Source organism: Stigmatopora argus, chromosome 14 (genome assembly GCF_051989625.1).
Source record: "Stigmatopora argus isolate UIUO_Sarg chromosome 14, RoL_Sarg_1.0, whole genome shotgun sequence".
Lineage (NCBI taxonomy): Eukaryota > Metazoa > Chordata > Actinopteri > Syngnathiformes > Syngnathidae > Stigmatopora > Stigmatopora argus.
This window is the reverse complement of record NC_135400.1, coordinates 7,502,832-7,524,895: the sequence shown is the minus strand read 5'-3', so window position 1 is coordinate 7,524,895 and position 22,064 is coordinate 7,502,832. Positions and strand designations below refer to the sequence as shown.

The following is a 22,064-nucleotide window of genomic DNA, read 5'->3' as shown; positions in this document are numbered from 1 at the left end:
GACCCCCAGCAAGCACATGAATCATCCTCATGGTCTCCATAGTCCCCCATTGCACATCCTTCCTTCCTATTGGCTGCGGAGACAATGAGTGAAACAGAAGCATCAACAACGGGTACCTAGGCTCTACATCAGCAAGGTTGACGACTCAGGGGTTGACTGTCAGCAGACCCCCCCTTGTATTAAATATCAAGAAAGCGAAGTTAAACGTTTGCGGATGGTGGCAGCCGACCCATGTTAGCTCAGGTTAGCGTAAATAAATAAACACAAGAGAGGAGGAGGATGAACAAACGTTAAACTCAAGACTTGTTTTCTGTTCGAGGAAAGAGTAATATTGAGGTCGAGCCGTCAAAATAAAGGGTGCGACGTGACGACTACACTTTAATGAAAACTGATCAAACATTTTGTGTAGAGAAATGACATCACAATACAAAATTTTTTACATTGCAGGAATTGTGAGAAGCTAAAAATAGGCGCAACTGTCACAGTCAAAATATATATATATATACCCACTTAATATTAACTCAATGAATCCCATTGACGGTGCTAGACGTCCTATTTGGAGTAGGACCCATTTCAAATGGCTACTAGTGATGAACTCATTTAAAGAGTGGTAAGAGCCACACTTTTGGACGTCTATCATCGTCAATGGCGCCGAAAGAGTTAATGTAGAGATTCTGTTTGGCTTTTGCCCACGCATCCATTTTGCCTCATCGTTAGCTGTGAGACATGCGAGTCATTCAACTCGTGTGTTTCCTCGCTGTATGAAAAGTTTAGAAATGTGATCTTTCAGTCTTGTTGACGTTGCTTCTTTCCCGTCATTCGTCGCCGCTGCCGCTTGGTGGTCTTCTTGGTGCCTATTTTGCTCTCGGCAACTCTCGCGTCAGCCCTCCGGTCCGTCTGCCGGCCCCGTCCTTTTCGGCCTTCCTGCTTCCCTTTCATCGTCCTCTTGCTGGTGAAGGTACTCAGTGAGGCAGTGAGTGAGCGAATCCTACAAGGAAGCGAGAAAGATGGATAATCATCCCGGAGTATAAGACACATTTTTCATTCTGTGTTGGAGCCTGCGACTTATACAATGTTAAAATATAGAATTTGACTTCTTCTGAAGAGCTAAACTAGTCAACCATGGAGTAAACATTAGCAACAAATAGCCACAAGAGGGCGCGCCATCTCGTTTATGATTAGGATGCCAAAGTTTAATCAAACCAGTTATAATGATAACAAAAGAGATTTTTTTAACCCGGTTCTGATTCTCTGAAAGTGACGCGATCAGGGGGACATCTAATAAGGATCTGATAATAAACAATCAACTTTAATTTGGAAATTATTGGTCTTACTTTTTGTTCAAAATTGGATTCCCTGCCTTTTTGGGCATTCTCTTTGTTTTCACCTCTTCTTCCTTGTTTTCATGATCTTCATTTTCCCCATTGACCTTCAAAGAAAAAGACACTAAATAGCAGGGCTCGTCTACCTACCATCATTTAACCAATACGTATGTTTTCTAGATGCAGTCAATTAGACTTGATGCAAACTCAAGGCAGTATGTTCACCTTGTTTGTCATTCGTTCGAGGAGGTGATTCGACGTGAGGTCAAGATCACTGATGGTCGTCACCGTGACTGTGTGATTAGGATGGTCGAACTGAACTGACTCTGTTGTATTGGTGATCACATCTTCAAGATCATCTTCACTTTCCCCTGTACAGAACATTGAAAATATTTATCAAATCGCAAGGCGACCGATCTAACTGGCAAGTCAAGGTACAACAGTGAATTTATCATGCACACTTCACATTTTCAGACTCACCAAGTGCTTCTTGTCGCTCCTTTAGCATTTTCAAGTATTCCTTATGCCTCTGCAAAAAAAAAAAACAGTAATCAGACCAACACAGTTGTCTTTGTGTCATCTAAAACAATTTCTTATGATCCTACCTCTTCTCGGACCCTGATTTGTTCATCCTTGATCTTTTTGCGTATTTCGGCAACCGCAGCTTTCCTCCTTCCCACTTTCCTTTTATGGAAACCAGTCAGATATTCTCTGACAGAAAGAAGCATGAAAACAATAGTTACCGTACATAAAAATACTTTTACAAATCCGTTAAGCAATAACATTCAGTTTGAGTTGACAGCAAGGGAAGTGATTGTGTTGAGGTTGTTCATACATCACACAGGATCATAGTCATACTTGAATTTTTAGTTTAGGGACGGGTTCAATTATGAACTCATCATCAAATCCATCTGAACGGTGACGGATTGTATTGAAAAATCAGGATTCCGTGCCATGGACGGCGCTGGACGTCCAATTTATTGTGACTAGGAGGGCAAGTAGCGATAGTTTGATCGTTTTCTGAATGAATTGGACATTGGTAACTATGTTAATTTATGAAATGACGTGGAAGCGGGTTGTCAATACTTTTTAAAAAATAGTTTTTCGTGCTAAGTAGTGATATGTCAAGTTACTGTGGTCGATATGAGAATATATATTTTTAGAAGAACTGTGGTTCTTTTAGCAACATCGGTTTTTAAACCAAAAGAAGTTATGTGGAAGGACAAACAATTAGGTTGGCATAATAGTAACTCAATAACAAATTTAGCCATTCGAAAGCGTGAGGAACACCGGCGACACGGTCACAACTATACATACTAATTAAAGAACACTTACTCCCTATCTTCATCGTTAAACGTTAGGATGCATTTATTTTCCCTTTTCTTGGATCCGGGCTTGAATTTAGCCTTGTTGGACACTTTATTGGGCTTCTTTCTGTTTTTCATTGCTCTGTGCGCTTATTTTGCATGCACACGTGATTTCGGCCGCACTACATCCGGGTATGCGCAATATGAATGCACATTTTGCTAACTATGTCCGACTAGAAACATGGCACGAAAGAAAGGTTCCCCCAATGCAAAATCACTTGGAATAAGAAACAAACTGATTTATGAAATCCATTCATCACCTAGGCAATTAGTTTATTTGTTGTGTGTGTACAATATTTGCACCAAAAAAATAGGCTGCAAAATGGAACTATTAAATGATGATTATGATGATTCTTACCTTACTTTGTAATATGATGAGTATTGTCTTTTTCATGGCCTAAAGAAAACATCCCAACCACCACGTTTTGTTTTATTATAAAAGAAACACCTTAAAAATAGTGAACAATAAGATCTTCAAAAGTAAAATGCTTAAGGAGGAAAAAGAAGACATTTAAAAAAAGCTGTAACAAAACAAAAAACAGCAATAAACCAAGCCTATAGTAATGACTAATTCAGCATTGCTCTGTTCTTTCTCACAGACAAGAAAGGGGATAATCTGTGTGGTCTGACCTCTAATTCTATTTGTGGAAGTTTCTACGAGCATAAATTGTGTTTGTATCTTTATAAAAAAATGAATAGTTTGCATTGCTACAAAAAGGCAAGCCAAAGCTACCACACCATCTATAATATTTGTTAGAGTTAGATTTTTTTCCCCAGTCTGTCATAAACCTGCACCCATTTTCCCCTTTGTGGAATAGTTGAGATAACCCTGACTTAGTTTAATTGGACTTTTAAAAGTTAGTCTATTTGTATTTACAACTGTCATGTAGAACAATAATTTACATGTATGTGTCTGCCTACATAAGTAGGATATTAGTAACAAACCCAGCATATTATCAGCACCCCGACGATGTAATTTGACATTTTGTGAAAGAAAAATACCTCTGGGTGATACCTGTAATAAAAAATCTGGACCTGTTTCCAATTTAGACTAAATTGGTAATTGGGTATTTTGTCTTTCCACATAGTAAAAGCCCATAAATGAGGTAGATGGAAAGCGAAATTAATTACGGTAGAAAGTAAACCAAATTGCATTTCAGAGGCCTAAAATTTTAATTTGGAAAACTGATTTTGATATCTCAAAAAAAGCAGAACTTAGCATCAAAGAGCTACTAAAGCACCTGCAAAATAGCATGGATTTTAAAATGTATTTAAAAAAAGAAGAAGCTTCCTTTTCTTTGGAAGGCCATAGTGCTGTTTGATATCATTCTTTTAATCAAAATATGGGCTATGTTATATAATAATATCCAAAAGCGACAAAACAATACATTTTAAATTATTTGGTCAAAGATTTTACAGCAATTATGACAGCTTCTCCCCACTTACTATTTTTGTACTGACAATAAACTGACCAGCCTCAAATGATAAATGCATAAAATAGTGCCTGAACCTAAATGTATCCAGTGTAAATAGAATCAGCTCTGTAACATACATATTTTTGCTCAAATGTAAATATATCAAATGACCAACTGATGATGTGAGTTGTGGTGGTTTTGGTCTTAAGACTGCTCTAAATAATATTAGCATAATATATTCAATAATAAATTACTGATGCTTTTGGAATGAATTGACTTGTCTGTATTCTGTGCGGTTTTCATGTGTTGCTATTTTAAATTGTCTTGCATGCACAAATCACATACAGTTGGCAGGGGGAGCCAATTTGCTAAATATTGAGAGGGCCATCTTGAACACGATTGTTGTTACATCTATGGTATTTGTAATCCCATCAACACAAATAGGTGGGATCTGCTGGCCAAAATGTCTGTTGTAGCAACAGCTCCATATAATGCTCTACATGTCAAATGTCAATGTTTAAAGTTTTATATCAATTGGGCGATATACTGTATATCGTTATTATCATATCATACAGCGCTAGAAGGCCGTTAAACCTGATTTTCCCTATTTAGCGTGTTAAATATGAATGAGGCAGTAAGACCAGAAATGGATTGGGTTGGAGGCGCAAACAGTGAGGTTGACAAAGGCTCAAAAACATATGGTTTTATCACTTCTATACTGTAAATTAATTGACAGTAGTCTCACTGTGTGTGTATGTGTTCAGGAAGCAGCGATGGTCGTGCCCCCACTCAGGCACAACAGGATCTGCTGACAATCTTGCAGGGATCGGCGATCTCCCACACGCTCCAGGGTGCGTTTGGCCTCCGCTAGAAGGTGGGCGCGGTGCCCGGGTGGAGTTAACAGGGGCATGGGCAGGTGGCGACAAGCCAGCAGAATGGCATGCGCCCGTTCCCGCTCGCCTTCTGCAGACAAAGTAAAGATGCGCATGGAATTTTTCGTAGTATCTCTTTAAATGAGTTAATCATTAGTAGACGGACATTTGTTTGAACTGGGAGGGTGGCTGCGAATGAACATTTGTCGATTCGCTGCCAAATAACCATATTTCAAATGGGTTGGACAAGGCACTGTGATTTTGTCGCATGCAAAAGTAGTTTCGATGTATTCTTTACCCGCTGTGTGTAGACCGTGCGTTCGGCGTCGAAGGTTGTGATCCAGTAGCTGGTGTGTCCTTGTGGGACTGGCGCCGGCCATCAGCCTCACTGTGGTTTCGTGGAGAAACACCTACGGCAAGAGACACAGCAGTTCCCTAAACATTAACCAGATGTACATACAGCAAGAAGAGATAAAGCTCTCGGGATCAATGAGGCTTCAAAAAGCATGTTCTACATGACTGGTGTCAAAGTGCCGGCCCGGGGGCCAAATCTGGCCCGCCGCATCATTTTGTGTGGCCCGTGAAAGTAAATCATGAGTTTCTATTTTAGGATCAAATTCAAATGATGATAGATGTACATTACATTTCCAGATTTTGCCCTTTTTAAAATCAATCATTGCAATTTTTAATCCATTTTTTTCATTTGTGTTTTTAGTTCAAAAAGCATTTGTAAACTCTAAAAATAAATATACAAATATTTTCCGTTTCCCCCAAAATATTTTGTTTCCGTTTGAAATAAAAAACATGATTAAAAGACATTTTCCAATACTAAGAAAAAAAAAAGCTCAAATAAACATTGCTTTAGATCTATAAAACGGACTATTTAGGGCTTTTGATCCAGTTCTTTTAATCCAATTTAAAAAAAAAATCTAGATATTAGATCTAAAATGGTCCGGACCACATGAAATGGAGTTGACGTTAATGCGGCCCGCGAAGCAACCTGAGTTTGAAACCCCTGTTCTATATGAATCGAAGCCAAAAGATAGGGATGATAAGTCAATTTTCATTATATCTTAGCGAGTTATACTTTAACCTTTGAGTCTTGACTTTACCTTATACTGTGCCAGTCTGGAGCACTGTGTGAGCTTTCTAAGCGCACTGAGGTCACTCTGAAAACCAGCCAATTGTAATGCAGATGCTGGGCCAGGTTCTCCATTTGTGCTGCTCCCACGCTGCCATAAACTGGTCCTTAAAGTCAGAAGAAGGTCGCATACCAAGAGCTCCATTGCCTTATATAAAAACAGATTTAAAAGAATGGAAAACAACAGTTATTAGATGAAGAAAATGTACCGCATTCTAGAGGGGTTAGTGAATTGAAAAATAATCCAAATCAAATAAATATATCATTAAATAAGCGTATACAAGTATATAGTTGTAAGGTTTACGGTATAAAAATACCTCTCGTTCCTCGTCATCAAAAAAGCTATATTCTAAATATTAGTAGACAAAAAAATTGCAGTACCCTCACTCTGCAGCTCTGCATTTTTTCACTAGTCTAGTTTACCGACAAAATTATATAAATAAGGTCTGCATTTTGTCTAAAAAAAAATAATTCCTTCCGTGAGTCAGTCAATTTTGAAAGACCCACTTTGGTTTAAGAGTGAAACTGCTGTTAATATTTCATATTATTTGAAGTGGAAAAGTAATATTTGGGTTCATTACTTTTTATATAATATCTTCCACTGTTTGATATGACTTCAAAACAATATTAAAACAAATGATAAAGGAACTGTGGTTCCCTCTTGTGCCAACAATGATTCAATGGCTTACCGGTGGTATAGATCGAAAAGAAGAATAGCATTATTAATATTATTAATTACGTAGTTAATAATTATTGTACGTAGATAGTGATGTAGAGAACAAAATCAACTCGCACGTCAAGGTATTTTTGCTGAAATTATGGTGTTAATGTCTAAATGTTGTAAATTCATCCACAAATGCATTGTACAATTCATTGAAAAAAATCTGTTGACTTGAACATAGCGTTGCACTCGCACAAATTTGGTGATAAGTTGAGCAACTTTGTAGCTAGCTGCGATTGCTTGTTTCTTGGAACCACACTCCTGTTCGACAGTGAAATTGCATAATTTCCACGCCGCATATGATCATACACTACTAATATGCTACTGCACAGTGCTCAGTATTGAAGCCGCGCGAAGACCTGGGAGGCCTCTGTAATGCACTGGGGGTGCATTGCACTCGACTTTAAGATCATGCAATGCAACTACAATGCACTACAGCCATCTCCTAAAATCTCTATTGCACACATCTGACATCTGCCTCCCACAATCACATCAAGGGATTTCCACCAAAACACTATTAGAAAATACTCTACCTTGTTTAGGCAATCGCCAGGCTGGCCAAGAGGCAGGGAGATGCTTGAGCGCAGGTAGCTGCTGGCTTCGTCACAAAGGGGTAGGCAGGCCGGTGTCCCTTCACCCTTCAGAGGTGAAAGACTTGTCTGGACCGACTTACAGAGTAACTGCACGGCCTTAAGCAGTGGGTGACTGTAACCGAAAGGTGGAACAGATCATTAGCTATAGTACAGTGAACCGCAGTACAGTGGTACATACGAGTGCCCCGACATACGAGCAATTTGAGATACGAGTAAAATTTTGAGCAAATATTTATCTTGAGATACGAGACAAATTTTGACATACAAGCAGACAGCGGACGGGAGAGGCTGCTCATAGGAACATCATGGGCACTGTCTCTCTCTCCCCGCAACTCCCTCATGTAATGTCTCTCTGGTCGCAACTCCCTCGTGTAATGTCTCTGCGAGCATTGGGCGGAGCGTTGCATTTTTTCAGTTGTTTTTTTTCCTCGTTAGTCATTGCGGATGGCGAGGCGATCGCTAATACGAGAGTTATATATACTACTTCTTGTTGGCAAGTGGTCGTGCGTTATCCTATTGTGAGGACATTTGTGTGCATCATTTTGGGAATATTTTGAAGGGAATACAAAGCAAACATCTAGGATGCATCCGAAAGTCAGGGTGGAGGCGGGGGAAATAGAGCCAAATAGAGAAGAAAGGTATCAAAATTTAAAACAAGATTAGAATTAAGTTTAGTGTAAGGTTAGATCAAACTTATTTTGAGTGTCTGCATTGTAATCCAAGTCCATTTAAATTTGTTTATGTTATGTTACGAGCGCGTTGCCGTGCAAAAAGTCCCTCTCTCTCCCCGCCCTCTCTCTGTTACTCTCTCTCCCTTCCGCGAAATCCATGTAATTTTTGTACTATTAAACACATTTTAGTACTATTATACCACTAGTTATTTGTTACTTTTTTAATAGACGGCGAAATAGAACAAATTAATTTGTTTTTAGTTCATTTCTATAGGAAACGTTCGTTATAGTTACGAGAAAATCGACATACGAGCACAGTCCCGGAACGCATTAAGCTCATATCTCGAGGTACCACTGTACAGTAGTACCATGACATACGAGTGCCCCAAAATACAAGAAATTTGAGATACGAGCATACGAGTCCGCGAGAGGCTACTTATGATAACACTGCACCGTTTTTCTCACCGCATTTTCCCCGTGCAGATCTCTACGAGCACCGGCCGTACAGGTTGCATTATGTGCATTAATCAGTACAAAATTAAGGGGAAAAAATGGGACTAAAGCAGGCCAGTGAAATGAAGGCTAGCCATAATTTCCAAGCTGCTAATGAGATGGAGAACCTTCGTTTACATGGTTAAAAGATTCCACTCTTTCTCCACAATATAAACTAGCAGTGTGGAGAACAGAATCTTAATTTTTCTTTGTATTTAATATGGGGTGTTTCATAATTTGGAAAAAAAAATACTGAATAAATACACGGTAATGCAATGTAAACAAAGTGCCAATTGATGATTTGATGAAACATGACACTCACTCAAGAGCATGTAGACTTCTTGGAATTCTTTCTGCTTCTACCAATAGAGACTTCACAGTAGCGTCATCACCCTGAAGCCAGTAGACTGCAGCTTTTAGGACCAAAGCCCACCATCGACTTACTGGATCTCTCACTGGGAGACAAAAACAGAGTCAACAAAGCAAGCAAGCAATTTTCGGATTGTTATCTTTCAAAAATCAAATGTTACAATCTGAAAATATATTTTTTCCCAATCAAATGCAATATTATGCATTATGGTGTTCAATGTGTGTGGAAGAGCTCAGCCTAAGATAACAAGAACTATGTAAATTGCAAAATAAAAATCATATTGACGACATGACTTTTATTCCATTAAAAAATATAAAGTTAAATTAGCAGTCCTTGTACTGCTACTGCAAGGAATCAATAGATTTTGAATTTTTCTTTTGCACTAAACTCTTTTATTGCAACTGTTGACCGCAAACCAAATCTAGGCTACCAATGGCATGTAAAGTAAATTGCTATTTTGCCACCATTCTTTTTAGGTTTTATACAATGTAAGAACTATTGGTATCACTAAACGTAAACATATTCATGTCAAATTTCACTGCTGTGCTGAAAATTTCAAACTTTTTTCTTTTTACAAAAAAGTAATTGTCCCTTTATTTTGCCAGTGACCATTTGATTTTCCTCATCATTTCTTTAAGACGAAAAGTCGAAATCTAATCTTTCATAATTAAATACAAAAAAAATAAAATTAAGAAAATAATAATGATAGAAATATATATAAATATATATGCCGCCTCACAGTTCTGGGGTGCTGGGTTGGAATGCAGGTCGGTCCTCCAGTGTGGAGTTTGCATGTTCACCCAAGCTTGCGTGGGTTTTCTCCAGGTACTCCGGTTTCCTCCCACATTCCAAAAACATGAATGCTACGCTGTTTGAACACTCTAAGTTGCCCCTATATATGAGTATGTGTGTGAATGGTTGTGCGTCAATTCAGGGTGTCTCCCATGTCGTGCCCATAGTCGGCTGGGATAGGGTCTAGTACGCCTCGTGACCCTTGTGAGAATAAGCGGTTGAGAAGATGAATGAATAAATAATAAAAATAATATAATATATGAAATATTCTGCTTCTCATTTGACATTTATTTATTTATTTATTTACGTCTACAACAGGGGTCTCAAACCGATTCCGCAAAGGGCCGCAGTGGGTCCTGGTCTTTGTTTCAACTAATCCAGTGTCGACAGTTTAACCAATTAGGGGTCTTCTAAAATAAGTAGAACCTAGCAATCAACTGATTAAACTTGCAAAAGGTGTCCGCTTGTTCAGTTCGAATGAAAACCTGCATCTCCTGCGGCCCTTTGAGGACCGGTTTGAGACCACTGGTCTACAATGTCTTCTCGTGTGTCTGTGTTTTCCGCGAGTACAGGATGAATAAAGTTTAATCTAATCTAACATTGTCTTTTCAGACAATGCTTGACTCTGAAAGAGTTCATCTTCAAAACCTTTAATAGTGTACATACTGTACCTGGCGTGATAGTGTGATTGGAAGGAGCTGAGAAGGGAGGGGCAGAAGGAGAATCCTCTGTACATTTATTCAACTGTTGCAGGAACACAAGGGCAGTGGAAAACTCCCTGGAAGAAGGAAATGAAGGCATGACTTCTGAGTAATGTAGAGCATTCTTGTTTAAGCAACGTAGTAGCACTGCTGTCCTACCCAGTGTTCGCTTTGTGTTTGCCCACTTCTGAGTCGCTCTGCGGCTGGATGAGAGTATGAACTGCTCGCTCGAGCAGCTTTCTACAGAAACTGCGGTGCAACTGAGCAATTGGGTCCGCTGAAGGGAAATATTTACAGTTAGAGAAGGACTTCATATGCTTCACAATGACATCTAAATGTAAATTACAGAATTGTAAAACATCACCCAAATCCTTTATATGGCAAGTGAGTATTTTTGCAATTGAACAAAAAAAAGAACCCCATAAAGACCGGGCATCCCTACCAGTAAACATCCCGTTAAAGGGTCAAAGTTTCCTTACATTTGGTATACAAGTGTGGTTTACATGAACCAAAATGTGTGATTGTTAATCGTATTAATAAAAATATATATATATATATTTTAGAATTTGTTTGTTTACAGAATTAAATATATGTTATGAATATAACAAAATGAATATAAACAGAAATACAATATAGTTCATTTGTCCTGTTTAATTTCATTTGTATTTAACTCATTAGCTGCGGCAAATCCATTACATATGGGAAGGTTGCCATTGTATAACCAACCATGTTTCAGTAGCGCTGACAGCGATAAACATTGAATTCATTTTGCCTGGCAAGGCCAAATGGTGTGTTTGTGCACCCCTAGCAGCTCTAGTGCCTTCAAGGGAACCGATTGGTCGCCGGTCTTTTGGTTGCCCGGAAGGTAAGTGATAATTACCATTTAAATCGTTGCTCAAATTCCCTAAATACAAACTGCGAATTACTATTTAGTTATACTTAATGCCCTAGTAATTATTAGGCTAAAGAAAAGCTCCAAATTTCCCAGACTTTTATAGTTTTTTGTTGGAGAACTTGTTAAGACCCTGACTGACGTAGCTTCTTAAAGGGACAACGCATGTACATACAAACTCTTATACATTCACACGTCGGCTCAGTGAAACTGCTCATGGCCATTGTTGGCTTTTATTGATGCGTAGACCGTGTTGTTTTACCTCGTTTGGTCGCCGATCTTTTGGTCGCCCCGACCGCGACAACGGGCGACCAAAAGACCGGCGACCAATCGACCGCACACGAAGGGAACCCAATACGTGAACTCTCTATATTGGGTTTATTGCCAGGGGGAGAACAAAAAATTGGAATCAAAGAAAATGATTGCAATCACCCCTCCAAATCTAAACAAGGTGGACATTGATCAATGGCACCAAAGAGTTAAATGACTGCCCTGTAAGTGGTTCATTGCTTTGGTAGACAGAGTTCAACTCTGTTGTTTATACCTGGGTCTCTTTGTGATGTAAACACCCCATCACTGCTCTCTGACTTCAATGACCAATCACAGGTGAGAAAAAAATGCCTGCCCAATGGGGTGAAGATCCAGCGGAGGGAGTCAGGAATGTGCTTGGCTTCGCATTGATTTGCAATGCTCTCAGCACAATTGAGTAAGTAGCCCTGTGAAAAAGGGATTGAAATAGTTCAAATGGATTCATTAAAAGACTAGATGACATACTTAAGATGAATATATGAGCTTCATACAGGCAAACAGGCTATATGGAGTCCCAGTACAGTGCGCAGGGTTGCGGCTGCAGTGAGATAAATCTCGGTCATTTGGGCGGGGGCCATCTTTGCTTGCGCACTCTCACTGAGGTTGACAGCACTTAGAGACAGAGACAGGGCCCACAACCTGCTTCGGTGAGGCAGCTTCCCTGGAAGCAGAGGTACAACACAAAACATGGCCATTTTACAGTGCATCACCGCTCAAGTGAAGAACCAAACTTGACAGTTCTTTCTCATTGACAACCAGAAAGACACAACGCTGAAAATGCACACTGGATTTTGTACTACAGTGATTTTTCAAGAGTCTGATGTAATGATTTTCATTTTTTTTCATTAAAAAAAACGTGATATTTTTCATAATCAGCATCACCTTCAACACTCCAATCTACTTTGTTTTATTGTAAAACATTGAGAACTATACTTGTGAACATACTGTACATGCAGTGTAGTTTTAATTAAGAAAAAAACTATTCAAAAAATTTCAAAACCTCATTCTAAACTCTAATTTCATCTACCAAAAATCTAAATTCAACAGAATTTGTCTGAGAAATAGAGAATCACAAGGTATGAGGAAAGAGATACATTGATTTTCTGTTGAACAGAACTCCCAAATTACATCAGGTGCCAGTCGTTTTTCAAATCTTAATAACTTTCAATGCTGGAACCGTTTGAATGTGAGGCATATTTGAACTTTTGACTAAATAGGCATTACCTGACTAAATTCCCTCACGAAAGAAATCTACCAAAACAAGTGGACTTTTATGCTCATTTCAACTCATAAGCAGCATCCCTCAGTGAAATTGGATTGGACGTATATCACTGTCAATGGCCATGAAACATTACCAGTCAATGCTTCAACAAGATGTTATGTATATTGTTGCGAAAGGCACTCAGAGAGTTAATGATCACAAAACAACTGTTAGCGCACCAATGTGGCTAACTGCCTCGAGACGTGATCAGTGGAAAGATCAGTTAGATTTTTAGTGATTGGCTGATTCCCCACAATATATTAAATCCACCTTGATTGATCAGTGCAGCTTTAGCTCAAACAGTGATGATCCACATGATCTTGCAGGGGGAAAAAATCACATCTTACTATACCTCAAAGCACCATCGAGAGAAAAGGTAAAAAATACGAAGAGCAGGTCTGTGAGACCAAATAAGCTGGGTGTGTTCTACTTATACCACATGTGTCAAAGTGGCCGCCCGGGGGCCAAATGTGGCCCGCCGTATCATTTTGTGTGGCGCGGGAAAGTAAATCATGAGTGCCGACTTTCTGTTTTAGGATCAAATTAAAATGAAGAGTATAGATGTATAGTACATTTCCTGATTTTCCCCCCTTTAAATCAATAATTGTAATTTTTAATCAATTTTTTCTGTGTTTTTAGTTCAAAAATCATTTTGTAAAATCTAAAAATATATTTAAAAAAAAAAGCTAAAATAAACATTGTTTTAGATCTATTAAAAAAAACTGAATATGCAGGGCTCTTAATACAGTTCTTTTAATCCATTTATAAAAAGTCTATCTAAGTTTATCTAAAATGGTCTGGCCCACATGAAATCGAGTTGACGTTAACGCGGCCCGCGAACCAACCCGAGTCTGACACCCCTGACTTATACGATAGTCCCCACAGATGCAGAACTAACAGCTGGGAAGTTCTGTTCGGTGAGGTACTTTAAGTATGCCATGTTCATGTACACTCCTCTTCTGAAAGGTTATCACTTAGTTCCCTTATTTACCAGTGAGCTGAAGCTGGCTCAGACGATGGTATACTAGGGCAGCATCCCTGGCACTTGTCCGAGCCTCGTCTCCCTCGTGTTTCCCTCTGATTTGGTGAACCAGCCAACCGAGAGGAGTTGGCCGATGCAAACAATAGCGAATCAAATTCCACGACAATGAGCAGAGCAGATCCAGTCTGGTGGAAGGCAACGCTCTGGTCAAAATTGACAAAGAGGTTTCTAAACTGCTGAGTGCTGCAGCATAATCTCTCTGTGAGAAGAAAAATAGAAAGTTATTGGAAGAGACCACAATAGCCTAAATTGGAATAATGGCAAACATCTATATTCAGTCTGTGTAAACGACAACCAGTGAAGTGTACTAACTCTCTTAAGGTGCACATCAGCTTGCTTTCGATGTCTCCAGAATGAGACTGACTTGGGGGAGTGAAGGGGCGTAACGGGTTCCCAGAGGTAGAGTACCCGCACGCAACCCCAAACTGCTCCCAGTCCACTTAGCATCCAAACCATCACCCATGGCAAGAGACAGCGGAGCCAAGAAGCTAGGGTTAAGAAAGAAAAAGCACAAATGTATCATCATTTTAACGCTCTCTCAAAGGCGTGCGCCGCTGAATTCTAATAGAGACAAATATAGATGGATCACTAATGCTCGGTTTTCTCACCAAAATCCTGTGTGGGACTCGGGAACCAGAACAGAGCTCGAGATGGGCCGTGCCCTGCTGAGAAGCTTTCTGAGGTCTCGGAACCCAAGAGCGAGGGCAGTGGGTTCAGGGAGAGACAGAAGAATGTCAGAGCACAAAGAAGCAGGCGAGAACCATCCATCACTCCAACAGAGGAAGGAGAATCTGGCTCACACTTCATCTGAAGGAAAGATTGATATGGTGTTAAAACGTTTACTAGCCTGAGATAAGACTAGTGTGTCATGTGCGCTGCTGAATTGTAGACTGCCCTCAAATGACAAACCAGTATTAGGCAAACTAGTGTTTCAAACAAAAAGCAAACAACATCATTATCGAAAAGAAAATGATGGCTTTTAAAACCTTGTAGCTTACCTGGTCATGGTCTATTAAGGGGCTGCTCGGCTCAGAGTCTACACCATAGGGGGAGAACTGGTGAGGGGATACTGAACCCAAGTCAGACGCTGGAGGTGACATCATTACAATTTCCTCTTTCGGCTCCATATCTTCGGACAGCGTGACTGGCTCTGGGAGAGCAAGAGGTAAGATGAAGGGTATAAGGAATTTGCTACATTTATTTATCAATATATTACACTTACTGTTCTTCTGGTTTGCCATCTTAAGAGCCAGATTTTCCTGTCGGAGTTTGTGATTGGACTGTTTCAGGTACTTAATATAATCTATAGCTTTACTCAGCACTCCTGACTTATGCATCTGAGGGCCAAAAAAAAATCATTTGAGTATCCTATGTCGCTAATCAACGAAAGATACACAGAAAGGCCCCAAATTGGTGGTCCAAACCATTTGTTATATATTTTTTGATGACATCCTATACAAAAACATTATTATATAGTATATACACAGTACTACCTTTACAAAGTTACTTCTTTTTAGTTTTGCTTGCTTGACTCAATAGCATTACAACAAAGATAAAGCACATTTTCCTAATTTCGCACCAATTTTAATATTTCCATTACCTTAGTTGGATATATAAAATAAAAAAATAAAATAAATGTGAATTGTGGACATTGTATTTACCACATATTACAGCAGCTAGATTTTCTCAAATTTCCCAAAAATCTTTAAATTCTTAAAAATAAAAATAAAATCACTGACCTTTACATCATTGCCAACGACCAAGTCTCTCAGCTCCACAATCTTGTCATTGATGGACGACCGGTACCTCTTTTCAATGATGTTGTGGGTAGTCCTCCTCTCACCTTCCTTTACAACCCCTCCTTGACACAACCCTCCTCCAGTCATAGCGCTTTGCTCTATACTTGAAATGGCTCCATTTGTGCATTGGGAAGCGCTTGAATGTATGTGTTTGAATGTTAGCTTGTCTCCTCCCAGAACAGTAGTCACGAGGTTACTCCCCAACAGCGTCTACAGATAAAGATATAAAACGTAAAAGGGAGTGACATCATAATCGAAGGAGCCCTTTATTAAAAGCATTGACTTTTTTTTTTTTTATACATGTATTGCTAGAGCTGTACCGGTACTTGAAGTGTTGTGTTCTGTAGGGGTGTGGTCAATGTGGTGATCCCTGCTGTGTTTGGCATGGTAGATAGAACCAAGGAATCTGTCTTCAGAATCTGCTGTTGTGGAACCAAAAGCTAGTGAAAGAACCACCATGCTGTTAAAATAAGAACTTCAAAATCTGATGCGTCTGTAAGAAGTAATACCAAATACTGGTTGTTTATATCAATTTAGACTTTTAAACATACAAAAAAACATAGTTAGTGACCTGCTGAACCTGCTGTGGCATCGCATGGACTGTAGTTGGTGCTGTAGAGAGAGTCTGGATGGTCTGGCCAGTTGTCAGAAGGTGCTGCTGAATAGTGCCTGGTCGGAGCTGAGGTGATGTCACAAAACTCTGGACCTGTGGTTGAAGACCAAGACCTGTGAAAACAAAAACATGACAAATTAGTATTCAGTGATGAGCCAGATTGAAAATAATTACAGTGGTACCTCGAGATACGAGCTTAATTCGTTCCGGGACTGAGCACGTATGTTGAACGTTTCACTTTGAAATGAACTAAAAACAAATTAATTTGTTCCAACCCTCTGAAAAAAACACCAAAAACAGGATATTGGATTGGAAAAATATTTTATTTGTTCTAATTCGCCATCTATTAACAAAGTAACACATAACTAGTGGTTTAATATTACTAAAATGTGTTTAATAGTACTAAAATTTTACGGATTTCGAAGGGGGGGGGCAGAGAGAGGGCGGGGCGGTTCTCGTAACACTACATAAACAAATTTAAATTAACTTGGATTACGATGCAGCCACACTAAAAAATAAGTTTAATCGAACCTATCACTAAACTTAATTCTAATTTTGTTTGACATTTTGATATCTTTCTTCTCCCGGGTTGGCTCTATTTGCCCCGCCTCCAACCTGACTTTCACTATCGATGGGCTGTTTGCTTTTGTATTCCCTTTGAAATATTCCGAAAATGATGCACACAAATGTCCTCAAAATAGGATAACGCACGACCACTTGCCAACGAGAAGTAGTATATACGCCATTCGCACTGACGAATGGGGGGAAAAAAAAACTGAAAAAAATGCAACGCTCCGCCCAGTGCTCGCAGAGACATTACAAAGAAGGAGTTGCGACCAGAGACATTACAAAGAGGGAGTTGCGGGGAGAGAGACAGAGCCCATGATGTTCTTATGAGCAGCATCTCGCGTCCGCTGTCTGCTCGTATATCGAAATTTGTCTTGTATCTCAAGATAAATATTTGCCCAAAATTTTACTTGTATCTCGGATTGCTCATATGTCGGACCACACGTATGTCGAGGTACCAATGTACATGATATTTCAATGTAGCATGTGCTAAAATCAAGGTCAAAATTCAAACAAATGTGTCACCCGTGAAACCAGTAGTAGGACTTGAGTGGCAGATGACGGGGTTTTGGATAATACGGGACTGCCCGCCGCTGGAAGTAATCACGACAGTTTGGGCCGTCGGCGTCTGGATGGGTGTTGGAAGCAATGTGTGAAGGGGGAGTCGTTGGGTCTGTATCTGCATGAAAAGAAACATTATATAGACCTGGGGTCGGGAAACTTTTTGACACAGAGATCTATAAACAATTCCTATTTTCAAATAGTATTTCTTTGAGAGCCATACTCAGAATTTTAGTGTAAAAATGAGATGTGACTTTTTGGGGGTCATTTTACCACTTTTAAAGTACTAAATGAAGTATTTTGACAGCACTGTTTCACAGTTGCTAGCCAATGAAAATGTGCATGCAGAAAAGTAATAAATATATAATTTAATAAAAGATGATCAAAGTTAGAGGTACTGTCAGCGCCATAGTGCCGACGTGACGCTCCTTTTGGTGCATTAGGGACTCGGCTCTGTCACCAGCGGTTTAAATACATATTTTACCTCACAGTTAGCGAAGAGCCACATGCACCCATCAGAGGAGCCACATATGGCTCCCGAGCCATAGGTTCCCTACCCCTGATATAGACTGTGGTCACATTGCATCGATGTGCTGTTATATGCAACCACATGCTACTGTTAATGTGCACATTGTGAATTTTGTCAAACCTGAATAGTGGGCTGGGCCATCACATGGGGCTGAATGGTTTGGATCAGCTGAGGCCGTGGCTGAAGGGGCGGCGGGCTGCGAGTCGTTGCCGTTGTAGGATGGGATTGCACAGGGGAGAGAGAAGGGGGGAGGGACCCAGATAAGGGGGACTTTGTCTGAGGAGCAGAGAGGCCAGCACTGGGGCTGTGGTAGACAAGAGGGGTTGATGCTTGGGGTGGTCCAGGGTTTTGACTGGCCAGTCGAGGGGTGGTGTTTAAAGAGCCAGCAGAAGCCATTTGCTCCTCAAACAAGTCAGGGAAGTCCTGGTTAACAAGCTGCAGCATCTCTGAAAAAGAACACAAATAAAAACTAGACGTGTCATTCCATATGATAACACGGCGGGCTTCTTCATTGGTACATTTCATACTTTGTAAGATTGGTAGCCAATAGTTGGTACTTCAAGCAGGATCGAAATACTGGAGAAACTGAGAGGGTAGCTCTGTTGTGCTGGTCGGTATATTTGTTGTATAAGTACACGTTTGAAGAAAAAATCTAGTTATGTACTTTTGGTATTAGTTCAAATAGTTGTAGTATGAGTACACATAAACATACTCGAGTACAATTACAAGTACCTGTAGTACACAAGTCCACCTATTTTTAGTACCAGTACATGCAAGTACACATACCTTTAGTGCCAGTAACCATATTTGAGTACACTTAAGTAAATGTTCTTGTGATACAAGTGCTTGACATATACACCTAACCTCTTATTTCTGCAACCATAATTAATGAAGTTTAACAAAGACCAAAGAACTTATCTCGTAATTGGATGGTAGTGGAAGGCAGGACATCGTATGTTAATATCGATTCAAAACAATCAACAATTACTACAAGCTGGCAATTGACAATTAAAATGGGAAACACCCCATCTTAACCATCTACAACCATGTGTTTTCAAAAAAACGTGTTTCTTTAATTCATTTGATGATTATTTGAAGTGCAATACGTACTTACTTACATTATAGTGCAGAGTTTCATTATTTACATATTTCTCCGAAGGAACTATCACTTCTCTCCTTATTACTAAACTGCCATTAACTTTGATAGATGTCCAAACCAGTTGAGGGCTGGCTATGATCACCGTGTGACTTAATATTTAATTAAAATTGTCACTACATTTTTCTTTTAAGAGTCAAGGACACTGTAATTGCGACATCCATGATACCGGTGACCTCAAACACGTGTCACATTTTACAAACAAGGTACCAAGTATAACAGTAACACCGGTATTACTTCTCACATGTCCTTGAAAAAAAGGGAGAAGCATTTAGGAATCACGAGGTCTTAAGAGCATCTCTAGACTACAGAGAAAAAGCATGGAGATTGTTTTTATGGTAGCAAGATAAGACATTTGCGGACTGGCCTTGAAATGGCACATGCAATTTTACACTATTTCGGACTGTGGCCTTGAAAAATGATATAATGATGGCCCAGACAGACAAGAAATGCAATTTGAAACAATGTTATATTTATACTGCATACATAGTCAAAAATAAATTGCCAACCAACACTCCTCCCTCACTTCTTTAATTATTAAATATATATATATATATATATATATATATATATATATATATATATATATATATATATATATATATATATATATATATATTTATCGAAAGCTTTAATTTCAGTGATTGTTTGTTTGGTTGCTTTTGAAGTCCCCAATGAAAAGTCAGTAAAGCTTTTATTTTATTTTCTTATTGTTATATTTAAACTTATAAAACATTTAAAAAAGGAATAAGTATGCAACATTGAACAGCCAAAATAAAACATCATGGGAAACAACAACAAAAAACATTCGGATGGAATAGTAACGGAAGTAAAAATCTGATTCAGACATGACCTCATGGGAAAAAAAATACTGACGGCTTGTTCCACTCATAAATAATCAGACATCATTTCCTCAAACACCCATGCTAAAAATGGGGTGTGTACATGAAACATTTTTATTCCCATCAGGCTTTTAATCTAAATAAATGTGTCCACCTAAACGTAGCCATAGAGGGTGAGAAAGACAATAGCTTTTGACCTATTGTCTGCAAGTGCAAAAATTAAGAAATAAGAAATAAGCTAAAAAGATTTACTCTACCTGGATACTCAAACATGTATTTCAGATGGACACTTATGCTGACAGATGCACAAAACCATGCACGCGTGTACTTTATGGGGAGCAGACTGTAAGATAAACAGACGGAACAGGGGCCCCAGGAGCCTCCAGAACCTCTGACAAGATGGTACAATGGGGATTAGTGTTGTCAGTTTGTGAGTGAAAAGAAAAAAGAAGACGTTATGGAACTACTCTGTCTCAAAGAGAGCAATTAGGAAGAGGAGAGTTTCTAGATGCAGTAGTTTGCACAACATTAAGTAAATGGTTGAAGTAAAGTGCCAACTTGTGCCAACCCAGATGATTTTGAACATAGGTTGCATTGCAATTCCTCCCAGGTACATTATACTTTTCTTGTTTTCTTAACAAAATTTGCAAAATTGTTTATGTACTGCATAGCTCAGTTTTAAGTGTGTAAATAATAGCGCAAGTGGTTAGCACGTCGGCCTCACAGCTCTGGGGTCCTGGGTTCATGTCCAAGTTGGTCCACCTGTGTGGAGTTTGCATGGTCTCCCCAAGCCTGCATGGGTTTCCTCCGGGTACTCCGGTTTCCTCCCACATTCCTAAAACATGCATGGTAGGCTGATTGGACACTCTAAATTGCCCCTAGGTATGAGTGTGAGCGTGAATGTTTGTTCATCTCCTTGATGATGGGACCCTGATGAGGATGAAGCGGTTCAGAAAATGAAATGAAAATGAGATGAGACATATATACACACACACATATAAATATATATACTGTATATAAACAACTTTTCAACACCATTACTTGAGAGTAGGCTCAAATGCATTGTAATGTTTCACTTTGAACATAATGTTCCAGCAACCTATATTTTTTATTGAGCTTAGTTTACAGCTTTTTTGTATTGTGTGTGAGCATTATGCTGATTTACATGAGATTAAATAAAAAGTTCATAATTCTTATTCATAGAATTGTGGAATTTATAGTTTCCCCCCCTCCTTTAAGAAATGTTGTAGGACAGTCTCTGTTTTCTGCACTCAAAATATAGCAAGGAAAACTTCCAATAGTATTTTAGCTAGATTGTATGTTTTAATTTTTAAAACACAAGCGTGTGTTTATCAACGAGAATATAGCTTGATCGTCTCAGAATCCAATTGTGACCAAATGCAAACGGTTCGGAACGCATCTCACGCGATAAACACACACATGCCTGAACTCCTCATATATACATATATAGATATATTATATAGATATATATAGAAACATCTTTGAGTAATTTTAATGACAGAATGCCCTGGTTGATTAGGAGTCCACGAGTAATGCGGCTGTAAATAATGGCATTTCACATCACATATTATTAATCAAGCGGAGTGGAATTACAATGACAAGAGCAAAACAAACGTTTTATCACCGATGTCAGTGATACTGCGACTCACCATCGATGTCCCCCAGAGTTAATTCATTCCCAAACTCCGCTAAAGTTGGGTCCACGTTCTCCATTGGAGACATGTACTCTCCACAGTCCATCCTTGACCGCCGTCACTGCCTCGCCTATCGGCAAAAACAGCAGGCTGGAGTTGGATATAAACAGAAGCCAGCCAGTAGGCAGGGCTCCAATATTTATTTGTTGGAATCTATAGTGAAAGTTGGAACAAATAGGGGTATCAAATGAGGCTGCAGTCTAACCGGTTAAACTCATTTACAATTATGTTGCCTGTACACGACGCCATATTGTTCCACGGGATTTACGTCATTCACAAACAGACAGGTTTGTCTAAAAGGCGTCGGGATTGGTGGAGACG

The 22,064-nt window shown here is 39.3% G+C and overlaps 2 protein-coding genes across 4 annotated transcripts; both read right to left on the bottom strand.

The window, feature by feature from the left end:
* Nucleotides 1-331: 331 nt before the first annotated feature.
* nol12 (nucleolar protein 12) lies at nt 332-2,867 on the bottom strand. The gene is made up of 6 exons (XM_077618334.1): nt 2,658-2,867; nt 1,928-2,033; nt 1,803-1,851; nt 1,548-1,693; nt 1,335-1,429; nt 332-988 (listed from the first exon to the last, which is right to left on the bottom strand). Exons 1-6 carry the CDS (start codon nt 2,765-2,767, stop codon nt 787-789), a joined length of 708 nt encoding a protein of 235 aa, XP_077474460.1. The 5' UTR covers nt 2,768-2,867; the 3' UTR covers nt 332-786.
* A 61-nt stretch (nt 2,868-2,928) lies between these two features.
* On the bottom strand, nt 2,929-22,018 carry srebf2 (sterol regulatory element binding transcription factor 2). 3 transcript variants are annotated; one of them, XM_077618332.1, is made up of 20 exons: nt 21,699-22,018; nt 18,151-18,476; nt 17,466-17,619; nt 16,332-16,486; nt 16,081-16,200; nt 15,701-15,970; nt 15,184-15,298; nt 14,960-15,111; nt 14,570-14,768; nt 14,274-14,449; nt 13,911-14,160; nt 12,150-12,319; nt 11,894-12,065; nt 10,617-10,734; nt 10,428-10,534; nt 8,917-9,049; nt 7,372-7,543; nt 6,089-6,265; nt 5,275-5,386; nt 2,929-5,067 (listed from the first exon to the last, which is right to left on the bottom strand). In XM_077618332.1, exons 1-20 carry the CDS (start codon nt 21,787-21,789, stop codon nt 4,865-4,867), a joined length of 3,372 nt encoding a protein of 1,123 aa, XP_077474458.1. In that variant the 5' UTR covers nt 21,790-22,018; the 3' UTR covers nt 2,929-4,864. The 3 variants fall into 3 exon arrangements, with proteins under 3 accessions (XP_077474458.1, XP_077474456.1, XP_077474457.1); XM_077618330.1 differs by having other exon boundaries at nt 14,960-15,298; XM_077618331.1 differs by having other exon boundaries at nt 14,960-15,298; nt 16,081-16,179.
* Nucleotides 22,019-22,064: the final 46 nt, after the last annotated feature.